The sequence below is a fragment of the Vulpes vulpes genome, chromosome 1 (assembly GCF_048418805.1).
Source record: "Vulpes vulpes isolate BD-2025 chromosome 1, VulVul3, whole genome shotgun sequence".
NCBI classification, from domain to species: Eukaryota; Metazoa; Chordata; class Mammalia; order Carnivora; family Canidae; genus Vulpes; species Vulpes vulpes.
The window spans coordinates 186,134,792-186,147,389 of NC_132780.1; the positions used below are offsets into that span (position 1 = coordinate 186,134,792).

At 40.0% G+C, this 12,598-nt stretch overlaps 1 protein-coding gene across 6 annotated transcripts in view; it reads right to left on the minus strand.

The window, feature by feature from the left end:
• FAXC (failed axon connections homolog, metaxin like GST domain containing) overlaps positions 1 to 12,598 on the minus strand; it is an 89,131-nt gene that overhangs the window by 8,873 nt on the left and 67,660 nt on the right. For all 6 annotated transcript variants that reach the window (XR_011997214.1, XR_011997213.1, XM_072737919.1 and 3 more), the window contains one exon: positions 7,640 to 7,756. Coding sequence is in view for 4 of the 6 variants with exons in the window: in XM_072737919.1 (XP_072594020.1) it covers positions 7,640 to 7,756 (117 nt within the window). In the remaining 2 variants the exon portion in view is untranslated. The remainder of the gene's footprint in view (positions 1 to 7,639; positions 7,757 to 12,598) is intronic.

Below are 12,598 nucleotides of genomic sequence, written 5' to 3' on the forward strand. Positions count from 1 at the left end.
ACTACCATCATTTGGCTTTGTAAAGCATTTTATTAGTTCATGTTTGCTTATCAAGAGAACTGGTGCTCTGACTGGTTCATATTTAAATTAATTTATAGCCCATGAAAATACACCAACTGTTAGTTGGGGTAAGTCAGCCAGAAGTAATCATTCATTCTACAAATATTTGCAGTGTAATTAAGGTCTGGGTACTAAGCCAAGTAGTTGAAAAAAGTTATGTTAAGATGTTAGTTTTGCTCTAAATAATCCTAAATAAAATGGATAACTCAGAATTGTCTATGGATGAGTGTGCCCACAGGCACTTTTAAGTAAAACAGGTATTTTGTAAAAATTTTTTAAATTAAATTGAAACGCTACACCCATAATTAGGTTCCTACCCAGTCACTGGGCTACTTTTCACGTGAATCAAAGGAACACTTTGGTTAAGTCACTAAACTTGTCCAGGTATTGGTCTGAAACATGACACAGAATTTGACATGCAATCCTAACTCCCAGTGAAAAATGAAGAGGGTGAGTTTTTGCCTTTGATCCACCAGATGGCAACATTGCTTACAAATACATAATTTGTCACTATTCCTTACAGGATCTCATTGCCCTAAGAGTATTCTTCGGATGTTTGTTTTTTAAAAGCTCTATAAACATCTACTTGTTATATAGGTAATCCATGTTTTATTGTAGAAAATTAGAAAATGTGGATACGCAAAAAATAAAAGTTACGAATAATCGCACCCACTGTAATAACATTTTTGTTTATGTTCATCCAGAAATGTATATACTTCTATATACATTTATATATATTTACATTTGCTATTTAGCATCTATTATATATTGTTTCCTATGCTACTTTTTTCCACTTAACAGCCTATAATGAGAAAATTTCAATTTCACACTATCATCTTGACAACTGCACAGCAGTTCATTATTCAGATGTACCATAGTTCCATTTTGTTTTTTACCAGGCCCCCTTTGTGGCCCTTTAGGTTGTTTCTATATTAATGAGTCTCTTGATTATAGCCTTTAACTACACTATTTTATTTTCTATCAAAGATAATATACTCTCATTCCGGAAAATTAGAAGTCTGTATATAGAAATGGTATAAATAGATAAGGAAGAAAACAAAAGGCACCTACGCTCTCATCAATCCAAGGTCATCACAATTAACATTTTGGTGCAATTTATTTCTGCATATTTTCTATTTAATTATTGTCATTATTACCACTTCCTGTTACTTTGCATAACACCATTATATGCATTTTCCATGAAAACTTTTCAAAACTTGATTGCTGCTCTGCTTCAATAAGCACATTCCTACAAAACATAATAAAGTTTTGTCCTACTCCATGGAGTTAGTTCTACTCCATGGACTAGTATTGGTTCCAGGTCACCATTTTCAGTTGTCTCAGATCATAACACTCCACTCATATTATGGAAGAGTCCATCCTGATTCCCTACTCAAGGATTTTACATACATGCCCAGAAGCCAGAAGCCAAGGAGCCAACATCAGTGCTCCTTGAAAAGATGCAGGCAAAACCTTCCCTTAGACTCTTCCCCAGGGAACCAGTCATGAAACACCTCACCAGGTATTGCTGCCCTTCACAAGTAACCAACACTTGGACAAAGCTGTGGAGGCAGCACCAAGGTTTGGAGAGTGGGGGCGGAATCAAAGATCATGGTCACTTCACAGTAGGGTCTGGGGACAGCTGTGTTTGCCTCAATCAACACCATTCCCTATGAACATGTTAGTGAGCATCTAGAAAGTCAGAATCTAGCCACAGAATCTACACCATATATGGTTCTATCTGCCTCTTGTGTGGCTGTTTCTCTACTCTCGGTTTATTAGCTTTTCTTCTAGGAGAGCTGCCCTGCCTTCATAGTATGTGACATTAATACCATTTCAGTGTGCAATAATAAAAATTAATAATAACAGTAGCAAACATGCATATAGTCCTTACTGCGTACCAGGCACTGTTTGAAGTGCTTTATTCATGTGTTGAATTAGCCCTTGCAATAATCCTATGAGGCAGGAATTTTTATTATCCCCATCTGTCATGGGAACACTGAAGCAACAGAGAGGTTAATTAACTCGCCTAAGGTCACATAGCTTGAAAGTGGCAGAGCCAGGATTCAAACACCAGCAGTCTCCAGACACCATGCACTTCGCCACGAATCTGTTCTCTCCCTCTCTACTGATGAGCTGACAACCTGGCTTAGGAATTAATAGCTGCACACTCTCTGTCACAGAATTTTTTCCTGTAATTCTTTCTGGGGTCTCAAGAATTATGAGGGGACAGGTGCCGCCCCTCAAAGATAAAGAGCTGTCAAGAAAAAGTGATGATTCCATCATGCAGTCCAGAAAGGGACTGCTTTTGATACACAAAAACTAGGAGCCCACATATCCATTCTCATATCCTGCCACCAATAAAAAGAATGGACACAAGAATGAAATTTTATGGTTGAGTTCTATCCTTGTCTGGCTTGGCCAGTCCCTTCTGTGCCTAGATTTTCCATCAGCTAACCCACTCAACATGCCACCAGCCAAAAGAATAGAAAAAAGTTGGCAATAGAAATAGGTTCTGTGTATACGTGTGTGTGTGTGTCTGAGATATGACTGTGTTAACATAAAAGCCTATGTTGAAGGTGTAAACTTTGTAAAATTATAGGAAAACTGCCATTTTTTTCAAAGTGTACTTAATAATCAGATAACGATTTCGTACATCAAACCAGTAAAAATTAAAGTCTGATAATATCCAATGTGGAGGGTCAGGCATTGTAACTACATGTCTCATGGAATTATAAATTGCTATACACTTTTTTGGAAAATAATCCAAAATCTCCTGTTGAAATATTAAATGTATATATCTGTTGGCCCAGAACTCCACTTTTATTTCTCCAGTCTACTAAAATAAAAGCACCAGTATATAAAGATATACGGGTATGATAGCAACAGTATTGTGTCAGTAAAAAAGAAAGGTGAAAACAGCCTGAATGTCATCAATAGGGATTGACTGAATGAATTATACTGTATCAATTTTATATATTCTGTAGCTGTTAAAAAGACATAATATTCTATTAAGTGGAAAAAAGCAAGTTATAATGTGTGTAATACAGTTCTATTGCTTAGCTTAAAAATAGTAAAAACAAACCAAAACTACTATATATACATATGTAAATTTGCGCATGAAAAAGAAAGGCACAGAAAGATTCATCCAAAATTCTTAATATTGGTTATTCTATGGGAGTGATATTGGACATGGATGAGGACATGCTGTCTATATTGGACAGCATAAATCTTTTAAAATATTCAGGGCTAAAATGAAAAAATCAGGGCTGCTTAGGTGGCTTAGTCCGTTATGCATCTGCCTTGAGCTCAATTCATGATCCCAGGATTCTGGGATAGAGCCCTGCATGGGGCTCCCCACTGCTCCCCCTCTTTCCTGCTCACACTCTCTGTTGCTGTCTCTATGTTTCTCTCAAATAAATAAAATCTTTTTAAAAATTGTTTTAAATAAATGTTTTAAAATTTTCCTATATAATTGAACTTATTATGACAATCACGTATTTTTAAATTTAAATTTCCAATAAAAGGGGCACCTGGGTGGCTCAGTGGTTGAGCATCTGTCTTTGGCTCAAGTCGTGATTTTTTTTTTTAAATAAGAATATACACAGCTTCAGTCTTTCTAACAAGCAATTTAGCCATGTAGACTAAGAGCTTAAACCTTTTTTTTTTTTAATTTTTATTTATTTATGATAGTCACAGAGAGAGAGAGAGAGAGAGAGAGAGAGACACAGGCAAGAGGGAGAAACAGGCTCCATGCACCGGGAGCCTGACGTGGGATTCGATCCTGGGTCTCCAGGATCGCGCCCTGGGTCAAAGGCAGGCGCCACACCGCTGCGCCACCCAGGGATCCCGAGCTTAAACCTTTTAAGGTAGAAATTCCCCAACCAGAAATTTAGCTTAAGGAAATAACCAGAAAAAAGCAAGAATATGTATTTATACAATATTCACTATAGAATACTGGTGAAAAAAAATGTGAAATAACCCACAAGTCCAGAAAAAGAAGATTAATCACATCAATTACAATGTAGCCATGGGATAGAATATTATGTTGTTTTAAGGCATATTTAATGACAAGGGAAATGGTCATAATACATAGTTAATTAAAACTATAGGTTTATAACTGTATCAGCATCAGGATCCTAATTTTTAAAAATATATACATACATGTACTTCTTGAAAGATGAGGACACATGCTACAATATTAACAGTAGTTCTCTGTGTGTGACAGGGGGCACAAGTTATTTTTTTTTAACTTTTCTACTTTTCGAAATTTTCTCCAGCAAGAAAATAATATTTCATATATCTACATCTATATATATATATATATGCAAATACACACTTATGTATATTTTAAGAATTGTTGAATATTCAAAGTCCCTCAACTTACCTAAATCAAGGCAAATTTCTCACTATTTTAGATGGCTCCAGTACACTGTGTGGCTAGATACTGTAACTAATATCTAGGACCAAAAGCTAATATTTACACATATGCACTCACACACTCACACATGCAGTGAGGCCAACAGTGCCCTGGTGGCTCCAAAGTTAAGGCAGAAAATTGCTTCACCCAACCAAGCATTCACACTCCTGGTTTTGAGCCAGTTCTAAATCATACAGGTTCTTAGTTGTTTCTGCTTCTCCTTCCTCTTGTTACTTCTTAGGAAAGTCTCCACCACAGGAAGAGCAAAGACAGAGAAAGAAGTAGAGACGAAAGTAGTAGTTTGCCTTCCTATTAGCAGCTCCAGTCAGAAGGTTTAGAAGAGCATGGAACCAATGACCAAAATGTGATTTGGAGACTCTCTAGGGACTTTAATGATTCATGCAACACCATTCCCCAGGGAGAGCTGGAAGCTGCTAACTTGTTTAAGAATCAAGTACATGCAACCATGTGCCAAAGTCCCTCACAGATGATGGTGTCAGATTCCCTCAAATGTGTGGGCCTTGAGTGGGACTCAAAATCAATCCTCCAAAAAGGCTGACCCATTTCTTTAAAAAGAACAATAAATGTCTCGAGTCCTTCCAGGAAGTGAAAGAGAGAAGGGCCAAGTCATAAATAATTTAATAAAAAGATGCTTCATCCCTGCAAGAAGGGATTCCATAGAATTTGATAGTTCTACTTATAATGGATACCTAAATGTTTCTGAGCAATAAAAGATGATGTCAGTTGTGTGTGCACGTGCACGCACATGCATGAGCAAGCACTTGGGTACAAATATAAGTCTATGTGTACAAGTGAGCGTGTATGGAGTATGTACATATAGAAGTATGTGAGTATAATACCCAGTGCTCATTACAAGTGCCCTCCCTAATGTCCATCACCCAGCTACTCTGTCCCTCCACCCTCTGCCCTTCCAGCGACCTTCAGTTTGTTTCCTATAAGACTGATGAATCACTGACCTCTACCTCTGAAACCAATAATATATTATATGTTAATAATTGAACTTAAATTAAAAAATTTTTAATCAGGGGATCCCTGAGTGGCTCAGTGGTTTAGCGCCTGCCTTTGGCCCAGGGCGTGATCCTGGAGTCCCGGGATCGAGTTCCACATCGGGCTCCTGGCATGGAGCCTGCTTCTCCCTCCTCCTGTGTCTCTGCCTCTCTCTCTCTCTCTCTCTTTCTATGTCTATCATGAATGAATGAATGAATGAATAAATAAATAAATGAATGAATAAATAAATAAATAAATAAATAAATCTTTAAAATACTTTTTTAATCAAAAATTTAAAAAATAAAGAATTATGGGGACAGATGTAACAGTCTGTGTACTCACCAGTGTGTAAAAGTGGTGTGCTGGAGAAATGGAGGGAGGGAGTAGGAAGTAACAGGAACAGAGTGTACATATAAAACATACCTCTAAATGAACTAAAGGGAACCAATATATTTTTAGATAATTAAAATGAAGAGAAACTATGTTAAATGCTACAAATGTCACCATTAGGATAACATTCAATTTAGGTAAGTTTTAACATATTGTAAGATAAAGAACATCTCTATGATGATTATTTAGGAAATTAAGTATCAGTGCATACTATCCCAGGCCTCACTCAGCTGAAGTTCTGGAAGACCTTCAGTCAATGCCTGACCCATTCCAACCAAGTCTGGTAATGTAGCTGAAGCCCCAACCCCTCCAATAGGAGGATCTGGAGAATGACTTCTGTCCTTAGCCTGGTTTGAGCTTCTGGGCATGCACATGAATACACACACACACACACACACACACACACACACACACACACCAGAATGCCATAGCCTTCACCAACCTTCCTATCCACCCACCTGAAACTACCACACATGAATATTCACCTGCCTCATGTTTCTTGTATCATTTTGCCTTGATTGGTTCCCAACCATCATCCATCCAACATTAAAAGCATTCTATATGCTATTCACTGGTAACCTCATCCACACTCCCAGCCTGCTCAGTCAGGGCATAAATACCTTGATCAACTCTGTCACTCCCCTTCTCAAACCCAAATATTGGACTTTGAACCCTCTATCCCCGGCCCCCAGGCACTTGCTTAGGTACTTCTTCAAATTGGAGAGGACTCCAAACAGTTCCCACCCACCAACACAGGGGAAGCCTCTCCCAGGGGCCCAGCTTCCCTGTACATCTCACCCCTTCAGTCTGTGCCCTTCAACATACACACACGCCAAGGTCTGGTCCTTGACATCAACTCACATTGATCTGACTTTCCCTGCCCCCTTGCTAACAGGAATTTTACTCTTGGCTTACCACCCCTACCTCCACCCCCACCCCCACACATATATTCATTCCTCCTCTAGGTCTGGTTCTATTCACCCCTACTTCTACCCCTCCAGTCCATAATGAAACTCTGGCAGGCCTTACAGCCAAGCTCATACTACAAAAATACAAGATTGTGTTTCTTAGGCAACATACACAACTACTACAAGTAATAATATCTTACATTGTATCTAACTTACAAAGCATTTGTTGACACTTGCCCCACTTTTCACAATCTTGAACTTTCTAGCTCTACTACTCTCAATATATGACCTGTAGATACCCACTGGAATAGGAGAAAAGAATATTTTGAACTCCAATGATGTAGAAACATATGTACTTATACCTACATGTGAAATACATAAACCAGCTCAGACTCAAAAACAGCATGGAGATGGGCAGTGAGTCCATCAGCCCCAGCCTACCATGTTTGCAGCAGCATTAGATAAATCAGAAAGTGGTGAGCCACCTGTGTCCCAAGGAAATTAAGAAAGCCAACAAAACCAAAGCACTAAGTGGAATTCAAGCTCCGTATCAACCAGTACGAAGTCCACTACGTAGGGAGTTGAAAGAAAAGTCCTGGTGTGATACACAGTACAATTTGTGTCAACTTTGTTGAGAACATAGTCTAGGCAAGATTGCAGCCTGGTCTCTCCTCAACCCCTAAATATCCTGAGCACAGTAAACTGACTGCGGCCCTAGACACCACAGCCTGGTGTCACCATAAAACTTAGTCAAGTTCACAGGCATTGGCCTAGAATACTTCATTCTGTTACCCCTACACACCCCTTCATCCCAAAGCAACTCCCAAAACCCGAAGAGGTTTGTAGGACTTGCCTTTGATCAGCCGCTCAGGTCTTGTCCCAGGTAAGGTCCACATTGCCTGTGCCAAGTGTCCAAAGACAGTGGCATCGAGAGTAGAAAGCTTGGGCCCCATGATGTACTTCTTATCACCTGCAGCAGACAGAGCAGAGAGGTTATTGGGCTGGCCTGCACTGCCCCACATGGCCACCATCACATACAGCACAAATTACAGGTCCATTTAACTGTGTGTCAAAAGCTTTGCAGTCAAAATGCATGCACCCTCTTTTTCTTAAAAAAAAAAAAAAAATATATATATATATATATATTTGAAACAAAAGTAAAACAGACAATTCTGTGGTGTATCAGCCCACACAGCAGCAAAACAGAGAAGTAACTGGGAATATATCAAGAAAAGCAGGTGAGGGGGAAGGTTCATGGGGTGAAGGGAGATGTGATCACCCACAGACCTCTGGAGGCACCTCCTCGTCTCAAACTCTGGTAACTAAAACTTGAGATGCTTAAGAACACCTGAAAATTTGCTTAAACCATCTCAAAGGTACCCCACACCAAGCACACCAGCCTCAGGCACCTACTTTATTAAATTAATACATTTCCTTGGAAAAATTCAAGAAGCCTAAGCTAGGTGGCAAGGTTTTCCATGCTGCGCCATGGTCTTGGCAATGGTCTCACCACTGAGCACCAGCCTCTGAAGGAAGCGCTACACAGAAACTATGAAATTACAGGCCTAGGGATTGGGCTCGCATACAACAATGTGTTGCACTTCTGCTCCCATCTCTCCTTTTCCATCACTACCGAACTACTGGACATCTGACCTATTAAAATTGCCCCAACTTGTCTCCCGAGCTAGTGTCAGGCGCTGTAGCAAACAGAGGCAACTCAGGTGGAACTGGATCCACCGTATTCAGATCCCAGCAACATCAGTAATCCCTGTGGGGGTGCTTAACCTCCCAGAGCCTCAGTTTGCCCATCTGGAAAATGGGGATGACATTAACAGTGCTCATTTCTTAGGGCTATCATCAGGATGAATGGCATAATGCACATGAAGTACTTAGCACCATATGTTGGTACCTCAAGCCTTCGCTTTCATGATAGCAGCCCCTTTGTTTCTCCAGCACATTCCATATCCCACCTGACTTAAATCACTAAAGTACTCTTTTCACCATGTCACTCCCGGTCACAACTACCATCAATGGGCTATGATATGGATTATGAAATAAAGTCCAAACTCAGAATTCAAGGCTCATTATGCTCTGCCTTCAACCCATGTTCTGGCTTTATCTGATGCTCCTTCCTTACTCTGGCAAGTCTGGGGGAGACTCCCCCCTTCCCAGCACACTTCATGCTTCCCAAGGTCCCATCTTTGCTCATGCTGTGCCTACCCCTTTCCCTGCCCTCCACAGTCTGTATGTGCTCCCCACTTCTCTCCATCTGGTAAATTCTATCCATCCTTCCCGGTCCAGCACAAGCCTCCTTCCAAAGCTTTCTCTGTCTATTCTATCTGGTGGTAACAAGAGTCTTCAGTTCAGACAGCCCTGAGTTCAAACCTTGCTATTAACATATGACCTTGTAGGACTGTAAGGTTTTTTATGCCTACTAACCTCAATTTTTTTGAACCATAAAATGGGAGGAATTGCTGGTAGTTTAGATGAATAAGTGAGGTGACTTGAGAGCACACAGCAGAGGCTCTTCTCATCCAGCCTCTTGGGTGGCATTTCATCCATACTGAGCTATGTGCTGGTTGAGTTTGGTTTTTTGTTTTGTTTTGTTTTTTTTGTTTTTGGTTGTTTGTGCATTTTACCTTTCCAATTAATGATACGGTCTTTGAAAGTAAGAATAATTTCCTATTTTTATTAAACAAACTCTAATGAAATATTTACTACATACCAAGCATGCTTCTAAATGCCGTATGCTACAAATATCTACCCATTTCACTGCTCTTGAGTGGCAGGCTGACAAAATTAAGTATCTGATGACTGCGTATAAACAAGCTAGAAGGAGAAATGGCTTGAGTTGGGAATGCAAATTAACAGACCAACACAGCACAATATGAACATATGGAAATGTATCAAATCAATACTCTGTACACCTTAAAGTACATAATGCTTTATGTTAATTATATCTCAATTTTATAAAAACAACTCCCCCCCCCCCAAAAAAAAAAAACAACAAATGGAGCTGGAGATCATCTTTAAAAAATTCATTTCTACTCTATATTCTACTGGGACCAAGAAATGTCCTATATATGCTGAATCTAACCAAATTGTCTACTTGGTGAGGACAAGCAAGTTAGATGTCCATACCAGAGACCCTAAGGTGTTTCCCACTGTCAACCAATCTCTCCATTATTTGAGCCTTACCCTGGGATCTAAGCCCTCCATCCATATACTGGGAATACACAGGAAAACACTAGACAAAAATAACAGAGCAAACCTGGATAAATCATTTGTTCTCAAGACTGTCAGTTGTTTCCTTGGGGTGCCTCAGTCAGTTAAGCATCTGCCCTCAGCTCAGGTCAAGATCCTGGAGGCCCTGTATTGGGCTCCCTGCTCAGTGGGGAGTCTGCTTCTCCCTCTGTCCCTTCCCTCACTCGTGCATATTCGTTCTCTAATAAATAAAATCTTAAAAAAAAAAAAATTCTCTCTCTCTCCCTCTGCCTCCCCGTCTGCTCCTCCCTACCACTCTCTACTCTCTCACTCTCGATCCAAAATAAATAAACAAAATCTTAAAAAAAAAAAAGTGTCATTTATTTCTTAATGCACCCTGCTGGCTCCATGCCTTGGCCTCATGGAGTGGCTGGCATTAGTGGTGCAGGTTGGTAGAGAGACCCTGACCCAGAGCTCTTGTGCCATCCTATGAGGGCAGGAGGGGTGTGTCAACCAGTGATCCCTATAGGACTATGCCAGGGCTTGGCCCAGTCAAGGCCCAAACATAAGGAAGCCCACAATGCAGAAACCATGAGACAGTTTTAGGGACTACTGTGAGAAGGCCCACACAGTTTCAGGGAGAAGAAAAACAAGACAGGACAGCTGGGGACGCCTGTGTGGCTCAGCGGTTGAGTGTCTTCCTTTGGCTCAGAGCATAATCCTGGAGTCCCGGGATCAAGTCCCACATTGGGCTCCCTGCATGGAGCCTGCTTCTCCCTCTGCCTGTGTCTCTGCTTCTCGCTCTCTCTCAAGAATAAACAAATAAAATATTTTTTAAAAAAAGACAGGACAGCTGTAGTAGCTTCCTGCTTGAAAGAAAAAAAAATGTTGATCTCTTTGATTTAAAAAAGAGAGAAAGAGATTGTCTAAGGGAAATGCCAGAGTAAAGTGTATAAATTGACAGCTGTTGTAGAACCCAAAGACTTTGGAGACAAGAGGAAAAAATACAAAGGGATAAAAATAAAAAAATAAAATAATTAAAAAAAAAAAACAACCTTAGGAACCTAAAAATAAGAGCACATGGGACTTTGATAAAAAAAAAAGAAAAAAATTTAATAAAAAATATAATAAAAAAAAATATATATAATCATTTGAATCCATACATCAACTAGTACATGCAGTTTTCAGCCCAAATTTCCCATTTGGCATGAGAACATTAACACTAAAAATTCACAGAGTTAGTTAGTAATAGAACCAGACTAAGAAGGCTGGCTCCCAGGTCTTCCAACCTCTGGCCTTAGGCTCTCTGCTCTGTGTAATATGCCACATGGATCATCATCCCAGAGATTAACAACCCCTGGAACAGCAGGAGGGTTGAGCTGAGATCGTTTACCAAAAACAATGCTTTAGAGAGGAAGGAATTCTGAATATAGGAAAAAAGAAAGAAAAAAAGCCTAGGGCTTTTTAAAGGTGCTTCCAAAAAAACCAGGATGGAATTTAGCATTCGTGGAAAATGATGAACGGTAGATACAAAATTACAAGTGTATATACAAACACACAACAGTCATAAATTTAAAGAATATCAAAATATACTCTGTTATTGAACAGTCCTCAAGTACCAAATGTCAGGAAGCCTTTACAAAAATTTTATTTTGAAATGATTTTAGACTAACAGAAAAGTTGCAAAAAAGGAGCTCCTCTATACCCCTCAAATATCAGTATCTTATACAATCACAGTACCTGTATCAAAACTAAGAAATTAATATTAATACAGTACTGTTAACTGCACTATAGACTCCATTCAAACTGCATTAGTTTTTCAACTACTGCCCTTTCGTGTCCCAGGATCCGATCCAGGATTCCATCTAGGATCCCACACTGCATGTGGGTGTCATGTACCTTCAGTCTCCTCCAATCTGAAAATTCCTAGTCTCTCCATGTCCTTTATAACCCCAACACTTTTAAAGAGTACTGGTCAGTTCTTTTGTACAATGTTCATCAATTTGAGTTTGCCTAAGTTTTTGTATGATTAGATTAGGTCATGCATTTTTGGCAAGAATACCACGGAAGTCATAATGTAACCTTCTGTGATGGTTAATTTTATATGTCAATGTAATTAGGCCACAGAGCGCTAAGTTTTTTGGTCAGTTTATTCTGGGTTTCTGTGAGGGTGGGTTTTTATGTTTGTTTTTTAAAATGTTATTTATTTATTCATGAGAGACAGAGAGAGAGAGGCAGAGAGACAGGCAGAGGGAAAAGCAGGCTCGCTGCAGGGAGCCTGATGCAGGACTTGATCCCAGGACCCTGGGATCACGCACCCTGAGCCGAAGGCAGACGCCCAACCCCTGAGCCACCCAGGTGCCCCTGTGAGGGTGTTTTGAATTAGGTTAACATTTAAGTGTCAGACTGACTACAGCAGATTACTCTCTCTAATATGAGTGGGCCTCATCCAATTAGTTGAAGGCCTTAATTTTTTTAAAAGGTGGGGGGAGGCACCTGGGTGGTTCAGTAGGCCTTCAGCTCAGGTCATGTTCCCAAGGTCGTGAGATGGCCGTGAGATGTAGTCTCCTTCGCCCTCTCCTTCTTCTCCTCCCTCTGCTATGCTCTC